General features: G+C 46.6%; 3 protein-coding genes and 1 pseudogene across 5 annotated transcripts; 1 reads left to right on the top strand and 3 right to left on the bottom strand.

Moving 5' to 3' along the window:
• The first annotated feature begins 4,036 nt into the window (after positions 1–4,036).
• Positions 4,037–6,171, top strand: LOC133891099 (polyol transporter 5-like). The gene is made up of 2 exons (XM_062331802.1): positions 4,037–4,278; positions 4,403–6,171. The coding sequence occupies exons 1-2, from the start codon at positions 4,167–4,169 to the stop codon at positions 5,827–5,829; spliced, it is 1,539 nt and encodes a 512-aa protein (XP_062187786.1). The 5' UTR covers positions 4,037–4,166; the 3' UTR covers positions 5,830–6,171.
• Positions 6,172–9,610: 3,439 nt separating this feature from the next.
• LOC133891002 (polyol transporter 5-like) lies at positions 9,611–11,616 on the bottom strand. The gene is made up of 2 exons (XM_062331672.1): positions 11,404–11,616; positions 9,611–11,327 (listed from the first exon to the last, which is right to left on the bottom strand). The coding sequence occupies exons 1-2, from the start codon at positions 11,513–11,515 to the stop codon at positions 9,907–9,909; spliced, it is 1,533 nt and encodes a 510-aa protein (XP_062187656.1). The 5' UTR covers positions 11,516–11,616; the 3' UTR covers positions 9,611–9,906.
• Positions 11,617–16,312: 4,696 nt separating this feature from the next.
• LOC133890357 (probable polyol transporter 6) lies at positions 16,313–18,438 on the bottom strand (annotated as a pseudogene).
• A 200-nt stretch (positions 18,439–18,638) lies between these two features.
• Positions 18,639–21,335, bottom strand: LOC133891543 (uncharacterized). Of its 3 annotated transcripts, none has more exons than XM_062332269.1 (4): positions 21,126–21,335; positions 20,052–20,185; positions 19,612–19,765; positions 18,639–18,834 (listed from the first exon to the last, which is right to left on the bottom strand). In XM_062332269.1, exons 2-4 carry the CDS (start codon positions 20,079–20,081, stop codon positions 18,788–18,790), a joined length of 231 nt encoding a protein of 76 aa, XP_062188253.1. In that variant the 5' UTR covers positions 20,082–20,185; positions 21,126–21,335; the 3' UTR covers positions 18,639–18,787. The 3 variants fall into 3 exon arrangements, with proteins under 3 accessions (XP_062188253.1, XP_062188252.1, XP_062188254.1); XM_062332268.1 differs by having other exon boundaries at positions 20,052–20,271; XM_062332270.1 differs by lacking the exon at positions 20,052–20,185 and having other exon boundaries at positions 21,126–21,320.
• Positions 21,336–21,560: the final 225 nt, after the last annotated feature.

Consider the following 21,560-nt stretch of genomic DNA (forward strand, 5'->3'; position numbering starts at 1 on the left):
TCACTGACCGCTGCTAAAAAGAAGGATTAGCAGAGTTTCTCGATCTCTTTAAGGGTTCTCTGTTTTGTTTGGAGCAACTGGGTAGATTGGCGCGTTTTGCTGTGTCCGTTTCGAATAAATGTTATGTTTGAATGTTGTATGATTCGTAGTAGCTTTAATAGTATATGAAGCGCACCGATTTTTTTATTATTAGTATATGTTATTGGAAGAGGAATATTGGATTCATTTAGACTCATGTATGTAGTATATATATATATAGGCATATATTTGTATATATACACATAATATATTGCTGAGCAGTAGCTACATCAGTAATACGGAACTAACAAATTTTGTTTCGTATTAGTGCATTGATTTTTTCATCATTAGTATATGTTATCGGAAGTGGAATGTTGAATTCATCTAAACTCATGTATGTAATATATATATATATATATATATTGTATTTGTATCTATATAGATTTATATATATATACATAATATATTTGTGGACAGTAGTTACGTTAGTAATACGAATGTAACAAAATTTGTTTTGTATTTTTGTGAGTTTTAGTTTTCTTTTCTTTGCACTTTAGACTGTTTCAGTTGATTTATCAATATAACAAATTTTTCTTTCACATTTTGCTAGTATTTCCAAAAATAAAAAGTATATTATATGTATACAAATACGTATGTATGTATCCATATACATATACATATCCATATACAATGATGGGTGGGGACCTACTACAGTTGCTACAGTAGCAAATACGTATATACGTATATGTATCTGTATACGTATCCGTATACAATGATGGTGGGCTCTTCTACTGTGTAGCAGAGCCCTGAGCGTTTAGGGATTCCACCGCCGTTAGTATATAGGATAGATTAGAAATGGGGCTTGCTACTTGGTTGGTTTTCAGATAGGAGTTGGAATAGCTATCCAGATTTAATAGACTTATGGAACATATATGTAGGTAAAAAAAGGAAAGGGCGAGATCAGGTTTATATTTATGCACACCAAAGATTGGAAAGATTAGCCGGAATATATCAACAGGGTAGATCGCAATTCACAAGCTTGCAAAGTATCACCACCAATCTTCACATGTTTAGACTTGTCAGGCATTAAAATGTCACTAACTCATCACCCTGTCGTGTCGCAACTTTCTGCACCCATTTGACTGATTTTTGATGATATGATGCCATTTGGGTACTCCACATAAAAATGTGATATTTGTCTTGCAATTTGGTTCAAGTCCTAAACTACTCAGATATTACTGTATTAGATAATCATGTAGCTAGTATAGTTTTTTAGTTTTTGGTATTAAAAGTACTAAGTTCAGTTGACTCAAAGCGGGCAAATGGAGCAATTAATTTACACCGATTTTCAAAGATACCTTAATCATTCATTAGATATAATCCAAAGAACCACACGCTGTGCCAATAATTTTCATGCTTCAATTATGCATGCATTATGGAACTAGAAAGCCTGTCTCAACGGGGGAGAAGATAACTTCTATTTCATGTATCACAAAGGCCAGCATTTTCAGTACCATGTACAATGACATAATCGATTGAAAAAGATGATCTCGTCTTGTCTTCTGCTTGCTGACCTGCATTGCCCCAGCGATAACATTTTCAACCAGCAGGCAGAATTTTTTTCCCCTTTTTTGGGAGAAAGACTTTTTTTTCATTTTAAAACACAGTAAATTAAATTTCAGTTGCTAACATGTGGTTTTCGTTCACTAAAAAAAATGGTCTTCTTAGGTAATCTTTAGCCGGTGTGGCTTGTCGAGTGCATGTCTGAACCATGAACTGTGGTTGTGCATTCAGAAATCCTGCTACGAACCAAAAACACCTGCTATAAGCCGACATATAACACGGATTACTATGGCTAATATACTTCGTCTTACAGTGAACTAATACCACTTTGGCTAATACTACAGAACAAAGAGGATTTTTGCATGCATACCGGAACGTCATTGTAGGCTGCACTTTTTAGGGTTACCTTCGCCCCCCTTCGCCCCCCTTCTTGGATCTTAATCTCAAATATATCATATACTACTGAGTACTGATAATGCAAGCAAATCGATCGGTGATCCACTTTTCTGATCGTTTATTGTTACTTACATTACTGTCGGTGGATGAACACCGTGAGCAGAGATCTTAAGGGATCCCCTTCGAGGTTCAGTCGGGGGCTGGTCCTGAAACTACCTCGTACGTGGGGTTAATGCGTGTGGGACTTAGGCAGGATGGATTGTCGTCAGCTGGTAGAAATAAATGTACCAAGGATTTAAACAGGTTCAGACCGCACGGAGGCGTAATACCCTACTCCTGTATATCTAGTATGTTATCAATGCTCTTCGGATGTCTGTCTTTCTTTGGATCTCTCCTCTAATCTCCGGATTTCTATCCTTCGGGGCCTCTATCCTTCGAGGCCCCCCTTACAAGGTGCTCCCTCCCCCCCCCCCTTTATCTATCGGGGGGAGGCCCTTCAGGAAGTATCCAGAACAAGGGCACAAGTTCCCGTAAACAATAAATAGAAAGTGGCCATCATTAGTCTACAGTTGATGTTACAGAGGGTTGAAAAAATATCCCTCGGACGGTTCCATTGGTCTTCGCGTTTCAGCTTTAGCAAGCGCAGGGGCTCCCACCGGCCAGCCTCTGAGTACCCTCTCATGCCCATTTGAGCAGAGTAAGTCTGTCGCGGTCTGATGTGACAGGGTGATAAGTCTCGTGCCCATCAAAGATATCTTCAAATCGCTTTTCTTCATGGGCCCCGCGAGGGGACATGCGATGGGACCCGCCGCATTAATTGTGCCCACGTCTTACTGCCAGGTGGCGGCAGGGACTGGCGTATTCAGTACGGCAGGCGTGGGGGAAAAATGGCTGGATGTGACCGTCCACGCTCCCCATTAAATGCGGCATTGGGGCTCCTTCTGACCGACACCTCATCGTGGAGTCCCTGCGGGGTTCACTGGTATGGGGCTTGACGGGTGCTCAGGGCTCTCTAGGTGCTCGGGGACTAACTGTTCTTGGCCCCGAGCGTCCACTCCCGGACCTTGCTTCCCTCGGGTCCTCAGGGCTCTCTGGGTACTCAGGGATCAACTGCTCTTGGCCCCGAGCACCCACTCCTGAACCTGGTTTCCCTCGGGTCCTTGGGGATCTTTGGGTACTCGGGACCAACTGTTCTTGTCCCAGAGCACCCACTCTCGACCTTACTTCCCTCAGGTACTCGGCGTTCTCTGGGTACTTGGGGATCAACTACTCCCGGCCCCGAGCACCCACTCCTGGACCTAGCTTCCCTCGGGTCCTCGGAGCTCTCTGGGTATTCGGGGACCAACCGTTCTTGTCCCCGAGCACCCACTTCTGGACCTTGCTTCCCTCGGGTCCTCGGGGAGATGGTCTCCGAGGGAAGGCACCATGTGGCACTGCGCTGTCCTAGCCTCGGGACTTGGGAACCCCCGGATCCCATATCACCGACAATTACCAAATTCATTCAGCTTGTCAAAGGAGCCGTTGTCTCATTTGTCCATACACAATTCAAGCCAGGAGCTCAAGAAACGCGCGGCTCCAACTTCCCATGGGACTGATGGCATCAGGACTCAGGACCATTTAGTTGTGTAGACGCTCTAAACCCTGGGATACTGGCACATCCGCACATACATATTATGAAGTAAAATTTATAGGATCCTGTTCTACGAAAGATTATCTCTCATGTGATGACACGTGTCTACTCTCTCCTCTTCAACCTAGCCATTGAATCATAAAATGAATAGCGTGGATGAGATATCACGAAAATCTTTTTAAACAGAGTCCTATAACATTTACTTACTGCATTATAAGAAAACGAGAGATAGTTACACCACCGATGACTATGCAGCGGGAGGAGCAGTCGGTACTGTGGCCCACATCAACAGTGACTAGCAAGTGGGCCCATACACATTTCCAATTTCGCCTTTTGAAACTTCTTGGGGTGGAGCCGGGAGTGATCAGATCCTACCTCCTCTGCCTATATATGCACCCCCCTGCTGTGATACAACACTGCACTGCCGCCCCTGCTGTGATACAACACTGCACTGCCGCCCCTGCAACACAGGAGCGACCTCTCTTGAGACACACTAAACCATTGACCATCCATAACGTTCTCTGCAAAGCACAGAGCAGCGAAAGAAGCGTCAAGGACGATGGCTTCGGCCGCGCTCCCGGCGGCCGTCGAGCCCAAGAAGAAGGGCAGCGTCAAGTTCGCCTTCGCCTTCGCCATCCTCGCCTCCATGACCTCCATCCTCCTCGGCTATGGTACGAACACACATTCACTTCGCCCTAGTGTGCGTTGCCATGTAGTATGGACCCCGGAGTCCCTTTTTGTTTTGCTTTGCTGCGCTTTTTGCATGGGCTCACGAGATACGGCCTGACTATGCAGATATCGGAGTGATGAGCGGGGCGTCGCTGTACATCAAGAAGGACCTGAAAATCACCGACGTGCAGCTGGAGATCCTCATGGGCATCCTGAACGTCTACTCGCTCGTCGGCTCCTTCGCGGCGGGGCGGACGTCGGACTGGATCGGCCGCCGGTACACCATCGTCTTCGCGGCGGTGATCTTCTTCGTGGGCGCCTTCCTCATGGGCTTCGCGGTCAACTACGGGATGCTCATGTTCGGCCGCTTCGTGGCCGGCGTCGGCGTGGGCTACGCCCTCATGATCGCACCGGTGTACACGGCCGAAGTGTCCCCCGCGTCGGCCCGTGGCTTCCTGACGTCCTTCCCGGAGGTGTTCATCAACTTCGGCATACTTCTCGGCTACGTGTCCAACTACGCGTTCGCTCGCCTCCCGCTCAACCTCGGCTGGCGCGTCATGCTCGGCATAGGCGCGGCGCCGGCCGTCGTGCTCGCCCTCATGGTGCTCCGCATGCCGGAGTCGCCCCGGTGGCTCGTCATGAAGGGCCGTCTCGGAGACGCCAAGGTCGTGCTGGATAAGACCTCCGACACGCCCGAGGAAGCGGAAGAGCGGCTTGCTGACATCAAGGCTGCCGCTGGCATCCCCGCTGAACTCGACGGCGACGTGGTCACCATGCCCAAGAAAGAAAGCGGCGATGAGGCGCGGGTCTGGAAGGAGCTCATCCTGTCCCCATCTCCGGCCATGAGGCGCATCCTTCTCTCGGGAATTGGCATCCACTTCTTCCAGCAGGCGTCCGGCATCGACGCCGTGGTGCTCTACAGCCCACGCGTGTTCAAGAGCGCGGGCATCGTCGACGATAACAAACTCCTGGGCACCACCTGCGCCGTGGGTGTCACCAAGACGGTCTTCATCCTGGTGGCCACGTTCCTGCTCGACAAAATCGGCCGGCGGCCGCTGCTTCTGAGCAGCGTGGGCGGCATGATCTTCTCCCTTGTCTGCCTCGCGGCTGGGCTCACCGTCATCGGCCACTACCCGGACTCCAAGATCCCATGGGCCATCGGCCTGGCCATCGCGTCCACCATGGCCTACGTCGCCTTCTTCTCCATCGGCCTCGGCCCCATCACGTGGGTGTACAGCTCCGAGGTCTTCCCGCTGCAGGTGCGTGCGCTCGGCTGCGCGCTCGGCGTGGCCACCAACCGCGTGACCAGCGGTGTTGTCACCATGACCTTCATCTCTCTGTCCAACGCCATCACCATCGGCGGCGCCTTCTTCCTCTACGGCGGCATGGCCGTGCTCGCGTGGGTGTTCTTCTTCACCTTCCTCCCGGAGACCCGCGGCCGGACGCTGGAGGGGATGAGCAAGCTGTTCGGCGCCACGGACGAGGACGAACTGAGGAAACCCGAAGACGCCACGAAAGACAAGAAGCTGGAGATGGCGGCCACCACTAACTAATCAACTACAAATTACCGGATCTTGAGGGGATTTCGTGCAAAAACTTGTGCAGTAGTTGGGTTACTTGGGTAGCTAGGCAGCTAGCTGCCATTGTTGCCACATGAGCTAGCTGGAGTAACGTGGGAAGATTTGCTGATCCTGCGCAGCTGGAGAGCGATGGCAAGCTCCAGCTCGAGGCTTTGAAAGCTTTTAAGTACATGGATTGTGTTCTGCGCTTGGCCGCCGAACAAGTAGATCCAGCTAAGAAGTAACAACAAAGTAATCTTATACCATCTCTCTAAAAAAAAAGTGTAATGGCTGAGCTTTTTCTCACGCTTATAAGTTATGCTACATCTCTCCTCAGCAATACGAGACTATTGCTACCAGCTGCATGGACCGTGGAGACGTGGAGTCGAGTGCGAGGCTAGAAAATTGGTGGTGGCGTGAACGAGCTCGTTTGGCAGAGCGCTCCGTAGAGCGACGCCATCCGGGCTCGAACCTGCTGCCCACCATCTTAGTGAGTATGCCCCGGCACTCCATGACCTCTTTCAAAAAAAATGGTGGTGGTTTGAGGTTCTACCGAGTGAGTCAAGCAAGCCTCGGAACAGCTAGGTTTAAGAAAACTAGCGGTGGGTATTAGGCCGTGCCAGGGCCCAATTGTGTTTTGGGCCCTTCCGGCCGTGCTTGATTGGCCCATACAAGATAATGGTCTGTGCCGTGCCGGTCCTACTCATCTTCAGTGAGGCCCAGGCACAGCCCATAGGCACGATAGGCTGGTTCGTGCCACGCGGTGCAGACGGTTGTGCTGCGGAACCGCCTGCTAGCTAGTGACCTGCATGTCTTGGGACGTGCTTTTCTGTATATGTGAGCATGTGGTAGAGACAGCATGTGCGTACAAGAGCCATGCATGCATAATGGCTTGCCTTTAATTTAATTGGCTTTTGTGGGTCCGGTGGCGGATGAGACCGAATTGGAGTTGGATGCATCCGCACAGTAGAAAATAGAGAGCGAGTTGGAGCTCCATTTGGGTCCCCATCACGTCACCCTCGCGCTTTCCGTCTCCCAACCACACTGCCACGTTCTGGCACGTAAGTTTACCCTGACCTCTCAATGGTCTGCAGTTTGCACACAAGGGTTGGGCCTCGTTGGGCCACCGTGCCTCGAGCCATTTTCATGCCGGACCACCCATGGTGCCTCATATCAAGGACCGGCACGTCCCATGAATCGTGTCAGGCCAGTCTAACTAGTTTATGCTCATGTAGTGTTTGGGCTGAGCCAGCCCGAAAAAGCACAGTCCAAATCCTAGCTCTAAAGAAAATAATATCTATCTATCTATCTATCTAAAGACTTTGTTGTTATTCGACCATGTGGTGATTGTTTATCCATATCAAATTGTAGTAACAGTTGGTTACCGCGGCAAGTTGAGCTTAATCAACTAGCTCACAGGATTGGAATATGGAAATGTTCACCGTAGAGAACTACCTACGATTGCTCTTACAGAGATAGCAATACCAGCTATTGCTATACCATATGAACTTAGTACTGGTTGAATCACACAGTTTGAGTCTAGGCATAATACTTTTACTCTTGCTTAGAAGATATTATCCACTATGATAAATACAATGGTGCAAGTGGTCCTAAAGACGATGTACTGGGCCGGCCATCTATTACGGTGTCGTACTGTACAGGGTGTCAGGCCGGATATCACTTGCGCTGGGATGTCAGGATGGCCTCCACTTGCATGGGTATTAAATGCCGATCACTTCCTTGCAGGCGAAGGACGTCTGATAGGCCCCCTCTGGCTGATCTTTTGCTAAGACCTGATGGCTCACCCTCCGGGCTTCGGGGAGGCTGCCCTGTCCTTCGAAAGACAGGAACGCCGGAGAGCCCGCCTGAGCTTCGGAGGGCAGAGGCTTCGAAGAGCCCTGGAGCTTAGAGACCTAAAGTGACTTCAGAGATCCGTGATTCTCATATGTAGGCCGGCGGAGCCAGGGCGCCGAGGGTCTTTAATGACGACCCCTAACACTGACTGAACCATCTAAAAGTTTACGATTATATATCTCCATAGTGTTGCATGCGCATAGGCAGTAATAATTGTTGTGCCCAGGCCAAATCTACCATGAGGGCAAGGACTCAACCCTCCCTACCTCTTGGACGTACTGAAAGCCCTTCAATTTTTAGTATGAAAGAGGAAGAAAAAGATAGAAGAAGAAGATCCCTCCTATGCATGTCATGTGACGGATTTGGTATGCTTGAGAGTGACGCACGTGGAACTTGGAGCGTCGCTTTTGAGGCCCAACTAAGTAGCTTACGGGCTACTGGACCCTAGATTCATGCGCGGGCCCACTCAAACTCGACAGTGTTGATGTTAAAAGAGCACAAAATCGAAGCCCAGAGCCGGTTGGTTTACCAGTTCGCACAGCCTGCCCACGATGGCTGCAGCTTGCAGCCCCCCGGCCTCGAGTGGCGGAAGCGTTCGCGACGTCGTTCCTTGACGACTGCACGACGCTGCTTCCTTCCATACAGATACAGCCTCCACGCGTCGGTGTGCTAGGCGCCCACGAGCCTACACGCAGCGGTGTGCTAGGCGCACCGCGGCACCTGTGCCTGGTTCGAGGCGTCGGCTCGGAGCGCCCACCCCAGGGCACCACCTCCGCTGCATTCAACAACCTACTGATGTTAGGCCTGGCCTCGATATCTTGGTGGCTCTGGTCCAAACAAAAATTGGAGGCCTCTATAAAGAAAATAATATATATTTTTTAATTAAAAATTAAATATCTGGTACATTTAAAAGTTCACCAAAAAATAACGTTCTTCGGTACCAAGGATAATACATTAAGACATAAAATTTATAGCATTTGACTACTAAGAACGAATGCTTTCAAGATGACATGTTACCATAATACAGTAAACATAACCATACGAGAATTAGATAAGAAACAAAAAATACCTAGAACGACCGGAAGATGGAGACTTAACTGTAGGATATTTCAAAGTTGGAAAATTAGCTATAAAGAAAATCAAATTATCTTTAAAAAATTATTGCAAGGCTATAATTCAAATAATAAAAAATAAACAACTTAGAGAAACCTTCTTGCTAAGTGGTTCTAGCCTTCCCACTCTACAGCTCCATTTCCACTCTCTGGACTCCGGTGACTGATAAAGTACTGAAGATGTGAACTAGTGATCTATTTTAGAACGAATCAAGCCTAAAGTAGAAAGGAGAAGAAGTAACACCTTGTATGCAACGGTTAATTAACGAATTATAGAGTAGAGTCGTTGCAGATCAAAGTAATTAAAGCAGGGTAGGTTGAGAATATACAAAATTGAAATCTTATCCTCTATTAATTGCGGTGAAATAAGTGGAGAATGCGAGACAATTGCTGCGGCTTTCAATTTTAGAAAAGAGCGAAGAGCACATGCAGGGGAATCGTCCGGTTCTTCTGGGGGCTTGAATTGAACCATAATCTCTATTTGTGTAGTTGCTTTTGAATATATATAGAGAGAGAGCGCGCTATATACTACATACATATATACCTGGATCGGTACCTCTAACTTTCAGGCCTGCTGCTCTCCCCGAGAGCCGGCCCTGACTGACGTGTTCACAGTGTTTTATCGAGTACTTGTCTCTTTAGTTATAGCAGCTCCAGGTTAATTGACGTTAATCTCTTTAAGTCCAGCGCAAATGTTTGGAGCAGTGTTGAACGTAAAAAATAACGCCACAATCCGAATTTTCTAGGCAATTTTGGGGAATCGATCTAAAAAGATTTCGATATGACCTTTGGAACATACAATACGAAAGTTAATACAAACCCTTTTCAACTGCTATTGATTGCATTTCGTTTACCACTTACGAGTCTTGTAGAACAATCCAATGGCTTGCAAAGCACACGCGACGCTGACACCTAGTCAGCATCGGGACAAATCATTCACCATCGCGCTTACTGCTTACACACGGGCACAAACCAAAGCGCAGAAGAAAAAAAAAATTGAACGGATGCACCAATGCCGTTGCTTTCCTGCAGGACAGGAGGACTCGACAAGCGAATCTTGCGGTCTTACCACGCTACACACGGACAGCTGTTTCTTGATTTCCTTCTAGCTTGTGGGCATTTCCACCACCTTCTCTTTCGCGGCGGCGGCGGCTTCTGCTTCCATGTCTGTGTCTGCCATGCCGAACAGCTTGCCCATCTCCTCCAGCGTCCGGCCACGAGTCTCCGGGAAGTGAGTGAAGAAGAAAACCCACGCGAGCGCGGCGATGCCGGAGTACAGAAAGAAGCTGCCGCCGATAGTGATGGCCTTCGATAGGGACAGGAAGGTCATGGAGATCACGCCGCTGGTAACGCGGTTGCACGACACGCCGACCGCGAAGCCCAGTGCGCGCACCCGCAGCGGGAAGATCTCCGAGGTGTACACGCCAGCGATGGGGCCGAGGCCGATTGAGAAGAACGAGACGTAGGCTAGGATGGACGCGATGCACAGGGCGACGGCCCACGGGATCTTGGCGTCCGGGTGGTGGCCCACGACGGTGAGGCCGGTCCCGAGGCCGATGAGCGAGATCACCATCCCGGCCGTGCTGCTCAGCAGCAGAGGCCGCCGACCGACGCGGTCGAGCAGGAACGTGGCCACCAGGATGAGGAGTGTCTTGGTGACGCCCACGGCGCAGGTGGTGCCCAGGAGCTGGTTGTCGTCGGTGATGCCCGCGCTCTTGAACACGCGCGGGCTGTAGAGAACGACGGAATCGATGCCCGAAGCCTGCTGGAAGAAGTGGAGGCCGAGCACAGAGAGCAGTATGCGCCGCATGGCGGGGGTTGGAGATAAGATGAGCTCCTTCCAGACCTGTGTCTCCTCGCTGCTCTGTTTATTGGGCACGGTGACCACGTCGCCGTCGTGGTCGTTCGTGATGCCGGCGGCCGCCTTGATGTCAGCAAGGCGCTGCGCCGCCTCCTCTGGCGTGTCAGTGGTCTTCTCCAGTACATCACTGGCCTCCGCGAGGCGACCCTTCATGACGAGCCACCGGGGCGACTCGGGCATGCCGAGCACCATGAACACGAGCAGGACGGACGGCGCCGCACCGATGCCGAGCATGACGCGCCAGCCAAGGTAAAGCGGGAGGCGGGCGAACGCGTAGTTGGACACGTATCCGAGCAGGATGCCGAAGTTGATGAAGACCTCCGGAAAAGACGTCAGGGAGCCGCGGGCTGCTGCCGGCGCGATCTCGGCAGTGTACACGGGCGCGATCATGACCGCGTAGCCCACTCCGACGCCGGCCACGAAGCGGCCCGCCATGAGCATGGCGTAGTTGACGGCGAAGCCCATAAGCAACGCGCCCGCGAAGAAGATGGTGGCGGCGAAGACGACAGTGAAGCGGCGGCCGATCCAGTCAGACGTTCTCCCAGCGGCGAAGGCTCCGATGAGCGAGTAGAGGTTGAGGATGCCCATCAGGATCTCCAGTTGCACGTCCGTGATCTTCAGGTCCTTCTTGATGTACAGCCCGGCTCCGCTCATCACCCCAATGTCTGCATAGTTAATCAGTACACACACGTCATCTATAAGCTCTTGAAGGGAAAGAATGGCAGATGTAACAAGTTATACCATAGCCGAGGATGATGGAGGCCATGGAGGCGAGGATGGCGCAGGTGAAGGCGTACTTTAGGTTGCCCTTCTTCTTGTGCTCGACGGCCGCCGGGAGCGCGGCAGAAGCCATCGTTAACACCTTCTCTTCTCTGTTCTCTGCTTATACGCAATCATGCAGAAAATGCTACTACCTGTTATGGTCTAGTGTGGTAGCGCTTAGTGTTGTGTTGAAGGCGATGCATATATAGATGCAGCCATGGTCATGCAGATCTGACCATATTGTCCCTCCTCTAGTCAATGGTGATCGTGGACCTCAGAGAACAAGCGGCTCGGCTTCTCTTTCCTCCATTGCGGATAGCCATCGGTAGTGTCCTATCCTGCTGTAAGATGCGTCTCTTGGTGTACTGCTAGTTTGTCCGATGCACCCACGCCCACGACCGTGCGACCTGGAGATCCACCGGACCAGTCACTTCCTTGGAAACTTGGGCACATGCTTCACCGTTAGTTGCTACTTGTTAACATTTGTTGAATGGTCGGATCATTTGGATGTGATTGGTAGCCTCCATCCATCAGACCTAACGTATTCACAACTTAACTACGTCTCACAAGCTTCGTAATGATATCACGTGGACCTTCACTCCTCTCACAGTTTTGAGGTCAAACCGCGAAAACCCTAGCACGGTTCTCAAAACATAACTATTCGTCACTTACCTCCACCTGAAGCAAGCGCTTCGATGATGACATGTGTCCTCTATCTTACGATCTTGATCGTCAGCAAGTCTCTCCCGCTCCCGATTTCTCGGGGCATCTTGTCAGTTGCACCAATATCCCCTTCGCTTGACTTTGTCAACACGCCGCCTTCATCAACCTTCATCTCTTGCATTGCTTGACCTCCACGTGTACCGCTAGGATCATCCTTGACTCCGTTCGGCTTCCTTGATTGTCCAACACAAAGCACCCCGCTTAGCCCTGATCACCCATCGTCGTCCGCCAAATTGCATCCATCACCTGCACACAATAAGACCAGCAAACATGCATCTTCAGAACCATATAATATCATCACATGTTAGTCCAAATTGAATTAAGTTGAAAAAGATCAGACGTAACAAAAGATGTGAACATCGGATAGTCCGCGTTCACACCAGTGTAACACCAGATCATCCGGTGAGTACAACTCCACTGGAACCCAGTTTGCATTCCTCTCTGAAAAAATTAGTCTGATGATCATAAAATCCCAACACCAGACAATCCCGTGAACACCTCAACATTTGATTCAGAATTGAAAGGCTCCAGTGATACTATCCGGTGTTCACACATCCATCACCAGACCATCTAGTGAGTACATTATCACTAGAACCTAGTTTTTCAACCTCTCTGAAAATCCTTGTCTGGTGAAGCCTTCAGTGATCACCCGTGCACACACCGGACCATCCGGTGAGGCTACCGCATCAGATTTCCACATTAGCACCATTCTCTAGAAAAAATTAGTCCGGTGCTCACTCTCATCTACACCGGACCTTCTGGTGAATGAATTTTTCTCTGCCTCTGCGCTAAAAAGCTCCGGTTCTCACATCCACCACACACCGGACTATCCGGTGAGTGTAAACCCTCACGGTGAACTATCCCGTGAGTGTAAGCTTCCTACACCAAGACAACAATATAAACTCTAATTCTTTTCAACTTTGGTTAGACAAAATCAACATTGCAGTAACCATGCATATGCTAACCAATAAAAACTACACAATGTCAATCACTCATCACACAAGACAAACCAATGCACATCTCAACTTGGTTTCTCAATATCCCTCTTGATGAGTGCATTGTCAATATCACAAAGAACAAAGGAAGGTTTGAAGATCGCACAAGAAGCTCATCCAAATGACAAAAACTCGAGAAAGAGTAAGAACATGTCACTTGGTATAAGAAGATTGCAAAGGCTCGAAGAGAAGAGGAGACTAGCCAAAAAGCAAATAAAAACATAAAAATGCAAAATATACTCTCCATATGTTCCCCCTTGATGAATGCATATGTTTTATTATCAAGTTTTTCATTCATTATGCAAGATTTTTGTTGATTCACCATTTCTCCCCTTTGAGACTTGCTTTCATGATTTCTCCCCCTTTGGTAATGCAAACATCAAGGTCAAAAAGACTATGCAATGTATGAATATGCAATCCTAATGAGTTTTTACAAGTATATCACAAAGCATTTGCAAGAGCTATAAATGTCAAAGGGCTGTGAAAAGTAGAATGTGGAGCTCACAATCGTATAGAGGCTTAAAAAGAAACAGTGACACAAAGACATAAAGCTTTACAAGCTAAACTTAAAGAATTAGTTGGCGCATTGAAGTTTACATAGCTGAATCATGTTCAAAGTGACCACTACATAAGCATCCACTTATACCGAGGTAATACAAGTATTAAGAACTAGCTAATTTCAATCTTAAACTAGGCAAACAAGTGTTTAGGATATAGGGCTTTGCAAATGCTCACATATGAAACCAAGACTTAGATTGATCAAGTGATTAAAAAGAATTAACATTTAGACACATTTATCTCATTTTCAATTTATTCTCAAGTTACCTCTTATCCAAACAAAGTGTCACGCGACTAGGTACGGCAAACACCTTGAGGTTTCAAGACAACCGTATTGGATCACATTTTAACACAAGACTTAATTTTTTATGATTATTCAATTTGCACAAGTTATCAAGATGGCCACAAGATCAAGTTAAGTAGTATCTTTGCGACGCAAAGGAACACATGTTCTCCCAAAGTTCTATCATGGTCTAAACATTTAACAAAGATAAAAAATATAGTGCAATGTTCCCTAATCTATTGTCTTGAACTAAAAAATACTAGAGCAAAATATTCATCAAACTAGTCTTAACACAAGAATTGACTAAGCCTAAACAATTACGAACATAGTGATCAAGTAAATAGCATTTCATAGCCTATATAATTCATAAAAATGCCAAATTTTATCTTAGTGAAAGATTCCTCGAGATGTTTCATATCAAAACGTCAAGAAGAGCCTAAGATTAAAAGATTGCTCTACACAACTGCTCAACTTAATCCAAATTCAAGTCTAGCACAAGAAAATACTAAAAACATATAAATCAATGCTTAATTACTATAATTATCTTACATGATGAGATGCAATACAAATGCTCAAAAATAAGATAGAGTATTTACAAGTGCAACTCCCCCTCACACAAGTCATAGGGATGGCACACTCCAAACTCTCCTCTTAAATAGTCAAATCTGGTTGCATCTAGAAGTTTGATAAATATGTCGGCTAGCTAGTGTTGAGTATCAATGTAGCTCAACTCAATGTCTTCTTTTTTATTGTGGTCTCTCAGAAAGTGAAATCTCACATCTATGTGTTTCATTCTTGAATAATGAACTAGGTTGTTGGCTAAACTAATAGCATTAGTGTTGTCAACAAAAGTGACAAACTCTTGAAATCCAATTCAAAATCTCTCAAGGTAGCAACCATCCACAAAATCTGTGAGCAACAGCTAGTAGCAGCTAAATATTCAGTTTTAGAAGTAGACTGCACAACGCTAGACTGTTTGCGAGAAAACTAACACATAAGAGAAGTTCCAAGAAATGACATGGATTAGAGATACTCTTCCTGTGAATTCTACAACCAGCAAAATCCGCATTAAAGAACCTCGAAGAGAGAAGTGGCAAAATATGAAATACCATACTCCAAGTTGTGTTTGAGGTACCTGAGTATGTATTTCACCGTTTGGCGGTGAGACATCCTTGGTGAAGTTTGGAAGCGCGCACACAAGTAAACGACGAAGTAAATGTCCGATCTTATCACCGTCATGTATAGAAGAAACCAATCATGCTTTTATACTCTCACTGGTTCACCTTCTCTTTTATCTTCATCCGGATTGGCGGGCGCTCTCACCAGAAGCCAGCCGAGTTCCACGAGCACCAGCGACATGGAGAAGGACGTCACCACGACGAACCCGAACGCCGCCAACACCCGCGGCATCTGCGCGCTGGACGAGACGTCGACGTCGCGGAACGCGCGCTGCACGTACAGGAGCATGGACCCAATGCCGGACGCCTGCTGGAAGACCTTGGCGACCAGAGCGGTGACGACTGTGCGACGGAGCGGCTCCGTCCAGGGGTGGGCACACGTGAGGTCATGGGTGTACAGATGTACACTCAAATATTTGTAAAAAATATTACTAGTTTGGTTGCTCGGAGCTTCCGGATTCATAAGCTATTCTTGCGGAACGACATCCAAACGACAGAGATCCAAACTTTCCATGCAATCGGGCAGAATCGCCGTTTCTCTCCTGATTCAGCCCTTCTGTTTAGCTGTTTGCCTCAAAAATCCATATTTTCAATCTCTTTTCTCGATAAGTTTAGACTTTCTAAAAGGCTCCAAAAAATCTACCAATTTTTGTGTAGGTTGTATAATCTATAAGCAACCCATTTTAACTGGTTACACTTAAAAAGCCCGAATAGAATTCAAATTAAAATTCATTAAAGTTGATTATTTTTGCACATTTCATGAATTTTTAGAGCTTTAAAAGAATTCCAAAAATAAGAAAAAAATCGCCAATATTCATCTTAATTAATGGGCTAATTTGTAAAATTATCTCCAGATGTAAGTTATATAGTGAAGTTTCAAGCTTCTTCGTATGACCTCACTTTTCATGAATTTGATCAATTCCAATTAAATGCAAATGTATGTAACAATTGTTAAAAATGATCAGAGATGATGCTTATGTTGTATATGTATGTCAATTGTTGTTACTGAAAAAAAAATTTCTAGAGAGAATATAGAACCAAAATGCTTCTGAGAGAAACCAAACGCTAGGCGGGGCACAATGACGGCGCGGGCATGAGCAAGGCGGGACGCACACGACTACGCACGGGTACAATCACGATAATTATGTACATCAAGTTGAAAATACTGTACCCGCCGCTGGCTCCGTCGGACCCGCCAGCAGCTCCCGCCATATCCCGCACTCCTCCATCCACCTGTAGCATGTCCTGGGAATTGCCACTGGGTCGTCGGCGCTGTCGTTCGGTGTGCCCAGCTCTGCTTTTATCTCGAGCAAACGGAGCTCGGCCTCCTCCAGTGTCGGCGACGTTCTGGAGAGCACGCGCCGGGCCTTGCTGACCTGGTCCTTGGTCACGAGCCACCGAGGCGACTCCAGCATGAGGAGGACGGCGGAGCAGAGCAACGCTGGAATGGCCATGCCGGTGGCTATGGTCAGCGGCCACGAGGCGCGGTGGGAGCTTCAAGAAACACGTGGAGTAGCATAGGCAACCGAGGATGCAGCCGAGGTACACGAAGCCGTCGGGGTGCGAGGTGAGCACGTCGCGCACGGAGAACGGGCTGAGCTCTGCGGCGTAGGCTGGGAAGATCATGAGCGCCAGGCCCATCCCCACGTCGTTGACGAAGACGCCGGCCGTGAAAGCCGCGAAGCTGGCGGAGAGTCTCCGGGCGAGCACGCCGGCGCAGAGCACGGCGATGAAGAGGTGGACGGTGCGGCGGTCGCCGATGAGGCATTGCGCTCCCACGGCCGCGACCGCGCCGGGGAGGGGGGGGGGGGGACGCGACGATGCACGCCAGGAGCTTCTGGTCGGTCGGCGCCATCACGGCCGTGCTGTACACTACGGCGAGGTCTGCATAAAAAATACATGAAAATTTTGCAATGCGTAAATGGATAAGAAACATTGAAGAGAGCCAGAGAATCCGATTCCGTAGATGCTTATGAACGGGAGCTTGACACTTTCCGTAGCCCAAGAAGAGAGGCGTGGCCGATGAAAGCAAGGCAGTGGCGGAGGCGTACTTGTTCCCTGTGTCTGGGGGACGCCCGTCTCTCGTCTTCCTATATGACCGAGCATTCTGCATACCGGGGAGTTCACGTAAGATGATGGATCAAAGGATCAAGAATAAGAGATGAGCGTATGCAGCATTTCAGTTGCATCCTAAAGGTGCATGGCAATCGGCAGATGTTGATCGAACGCAGTGCGACTACTACTTCCAGAGTTTCATATCTCTCAAGTACTGAAGACAAGGAAGCCAATTTTGATTGACATTTTCTACAACCCTGAACAAGAATTTGGAGATGCAAAAAGAAGGAAGGGCAGAAAAGAGGGAAGAAGCACATGAACAATGCGTCTCATCAAGGCAGTTTAATCGTCCGTTCTCGAAAACAAAAGGATAATTTAATCATCAGGGAGAAATGTACCAGGCTGAGGCAGGCAAACGGTCTCCACACCACAACGATCTGCTCTCTGCAGATTGTATCTCCTGCACGCACACTAGTTCACCATTTCATCTTCAGCTTCATCCGGCGGATCCCTGTAGCCCTTGGTGACAGAGATGAAGAACTAGGGTTTGCAAGGTCGATTGGCAGGAAGGAATATGTGGAATTGGACTTTTCTCATCCATGGGATAGCTATCTCTGTGTCTCTTGAGAGACGCAGTCATTGCAGTGGCGACGTAACAGGCTCCTGAAACTGAGTAACCTACGCCCAAGAAACTATCGTCAGCTTGTTGATTAGCAGTAACAGTTGACCTAATTACTGGGGAGCAAATTTGTACCGCCTCGAGATTCCCCTCCACAAATGCGTCTAGTGACTCTGCCTCACACGCCTCACGTGTTTTTCTTTTCTATATAGATTTTCTGGCTGCTTAGTTTACAACTCCAAATATTAGTGTCCACCTTTTAAAACCTGTTACCTGAAACTGTGATGATCATCTTTCACAAAAAAAAAACTGAGGTATTTCAATGAAAACATTCAACTAGACATTACAAGCTTAGCCCTACCAGTTTTCGTTGAAGATTTCTGAGCTTTCGACTCGAAATTTCAATGTTTCAACTTTCAACACAAAGTAGGAACTCCCAACTTGGATTTTTGAACCAAATAACTGTAGAATAGAATCCCCGTACAGATAGGAGATAGCTAGGTTGACAAGACTGAAGCTTATAACAGCTTCAAGCTCACCCTAATAACCTCCTCCACCCCTCAAAAATAAAAATAGCCTCCTCCAGATTGACCTCTGTTTTCATGAGTTCGGGGTAAACTCAAAATTGAGGTCACAAAAGGACACTGGACAGGTCGTTAACTCCACAAGATTAAAATCACCAAGGCTAAACACTAATTTAGGCCCATCCAAATCTCACACGAATGATAAAGATGGATTATTGAATCATTTTTCCAACCACCCGAACAACTCAGATTAGCACTATATTTCATATGGACTCTATATAACACAAATTCTCCACATTGCAATATTAGAAGGTAACATCATAGAGTTGCAGCTACACCGTACACTTCTCTTTTCCAAGTGACCAACGACATATATCAACCCTATTACTGAACATTAAAGAGAATCTATAAGCGAACAACCATCCTCCTCAGAATATACCAGCACTTGTGGCTGTCCTGATGATCTGAAAGAGAGCTGCATGAAGAAAAGAGTAAAGGACACAATTACTTCGTACAAAAGTTCATAAGGATGCTACCAGAAAATAAAAAAAATGGAAATTGCTCATGCTACATGGAAACTGACATAGCTGCAAGGTTTTCATTCTCCGAAAGTCTATTTTTACAAAGAAAAAGAATTATTTGTATACAATTGGAGTGTGCAATTTCGTAAATGTCTACGGTGACATAATGCCCCATCATCTTTTGACTTCTCTCGGGTTCTATGTCAATATACATATGAAATGACAGCAATGGAATCCTAATTCCCTGTTTTTATATGTAAAGTCTTAATCCTACCAAAGTCAGATCATTAGATTAGAATAGCTAATGCCCATAGGTAGTAGCATGAACTGTCACCAATGCATCTAGAGTCAACCATGAGACATCCAGTTTGTGATTTTCTAATAAGGAAACTGTACTAAATGAATCCAAAACAGGAAAGTGCCTAATTAATATACCAAGAAATGTACAACATTTTTAAAGAAAGCAATGCTACAAATACCCACTAGCACTTTTGCATAATTTAGTTGGAAAAGGCATAGAAGCACTACTCTTCAAAACAATAAGCATGTTATTGTAATACAAGTAAGAACTGAGGAGAAACTGCGTTTGTGTTGATGATCAAGATACTTGGAACAGAATGTTCAGAGCTGATTTTTGGTTGCTAAACTGACACACTAGACTAATAAAGACTAAAGAGTATCCGGGAAGACCTGCGAGTCAACCATAAAACATCGGAAACAAAGGGACTTACATGATCCAACAACAACAAAGACGAAAAACCCAAGCAAAATGGGTCCAACAGGATAATCATTTCCTTTCTTGACTGTCTCAGGAACAGCACCCCTCTTTGTGATATTCTTCTCAAATCGTGCTATTTTCCTATCAGCAAGACGCCTTGAGGTAGTCTGTTAGAAGTCAACCAAAAAATCATTCCACGAGATGCAAAAAAGAAAAGAAAATTACAAAGAAACAAGATATTTGAATAGTGCAGCACCAAGGAAATAATACACGCAAGAAAATTATGTAGTATCAATGTACTGAAATATAGCAACATTGACATGGTACGATGAACACTGAATAGACCAATATGTTAAACACAATCTATTTGTATAATTAGTCCAGGTAATTTATAAATCAGTTTTTCAGCTATTTTAGGGGGAAAAAAAGTTAATCAAGGTACAATTGTACCACCTCTATGGTGTATCGCCAGTGTTGGCCCATTTGCCCCTAACTTGCTGATGGCTTTCTCAGATTTGTTTCTCATTTTGATGATCCGCAGTTTCTCCTATCCGCTTTCTCAAGGGAATATTTTTTTTCCATTTCCCCTAAAAATAATAAAATAATAACTGATCTGGTACTAACTGTTAGGCTGGCTAGCCCACAAAAATACATAAGCAAATCAACTAGTCCTCTGCAAAAAAAAGTGAATAATCAAGTGTTTGCATGCAAACATAATGCAAAAAACTCATCCTGAACTACCACAGATCATTCACAACTCGGGAAATCAACACCTGGCTCGCTGGTATTCCAAACCTGACATTTTGCTAGCCAGCAATAACTGACCTGTTAGCACCAATCCCCTAAACCTTGAATGGGAGTAACGCAGCAAGCATAACACAAGAATCAACAATTTAAACTGAAGGAAACTATGAACGTCATAGAACACTCCTACATGCATATAGAAATAGAACTTACATAACCTTCATGCATAACTTGTAGGTAGAACTTTATGCAACATTCCCACAGAAAGATGTAACCACTCAGAATTCATTTAAAAAAATCTTCACCTTCGAACTCTAACCAGTATTTCTTTGATGGATATTCATGGAATCAGGATCAGGTCCAGAAACTGCAAGAAGAGAAATGAAAATGTATACGCTGCCAGTTTTCTTTTTCTTTTGCAAAAGGTGGATCCTTTTCAAAAGGTAGACTTGATTCTTCTGGACGAAAATTTTAATCTTCTTCCATAAAAATATATATATATACCAGGCAGAATTTGGATTTCCTTCTATATATGCATTACAATATTCACATCAGGCGTCGTCGAGTCGTCGACGGATCAGCGAGAAAATACGCCGAATCGGCGTTTCGGGAGAGGAGTCAAGATCAAACCGCGCACGGATCTGCGAGAACTCGTAGCCAAATAACGGCAACGCAGATTCATCTAACCAGACCGAATAAGCGTTTCTCAGAACCCCGTTGACTCTTCTAAAAGAAAAAAAAAGACCAAATAATCGACGGTAGAGGACGAGGTCGGGCGCTTACCATGGTGACCGGCGCTGGTCGAGTTGCCGCAGCCGGACGCGGCGGGAGACGGGCGACTGGGGGCTGTTGCGCGAGGCGTCTGAACTCTGAAGCTGCCAGACCGCGCGTCGCCCGGTTTTAACCCGAACCGGCGAACCCTCTCGCGTTTCCCATGGGATGTCCGGTGGCTTCGGTTTTGAGGAATGTCCGCCGCTCCATCGATTTTTTTTTTTCGAATCCATCCAAAATTTGGTGCCACCGGATGAGTGGCTGATTGACGTTTTCTATGCGCGCCTATGAAACTTTAGTGTCCAATACGAGTAAATGAGATAACGTCTAGAAAATACATATACGATAATTATTATTTAAAATTAATGAACTGATTATGCACCAGCAAGAAAAAAGTAATACAGCCAGCCATGCCGGTGCGAGCAACCGTCCAAATTAAATTCTTAT

This window comes from Phragmites australis, chromosome 14 (assembly GCF_958298935.1).
Source record: "Phragmites australis chromosome 14, lpPhrAust1.1, whole genome shotgun sequence".
In the NCBI taxonomy this organism is placed as follows: Eukaryota; Viridiplantae; Streptophyta; class Magnoliopsida; order Poales; family Poaceae; genus Phragmites; species Phragmites australis.

Coding starts and splice junctions, on each gene's coding strand:
- LOC133891099 (XM_062331802.1), top strand. CDS start 4,167: ATGGCTTCGGCCGCGCTCCCGGCGGCCGTCGAGCCCAAGAAGAAGGGC. Junction 4,279..4,402: donor CTCCATCCTCCTCGGCTATG/GTACGAACACAC, acceptor CTGACTATGCAG/ATATCGGAGTGATGAGCGGG.
- LOC133891002 (XM_062331672.1), bottom strand. CDS start 11,515: ATGGCTTCTGCCGCGCTCCCGGCGGCCGTCGAGCACAAGAAGAAGGGC. Junction 11,328..11,403: donor CTCCATCATCCTCGGCTATG/GTATAACTTGTT, acceptor TTAACTATGCAG/ACATTGGGGTGATGAGCGGA.
- LOC133891543 (XM_062332269.1), bottom strand. CDS start 20,081: ATGGGCCAACACTGGCGATACACCATAGAG. Junction 19,766..20,051: donor ACTGGCGATACACCATAGAG/GTGGTACAATTG, acceptor GACTTCTAACAG/ACTACCTCAAGGCGTCTTGC. Junction 18,835..19,611: donor CTTTGTTGTTGTTGGATCAT/GTAAGTCCCTTT, acceptor TTCTTCATGCAG/CTCTCTTTCAGATCATCAGG.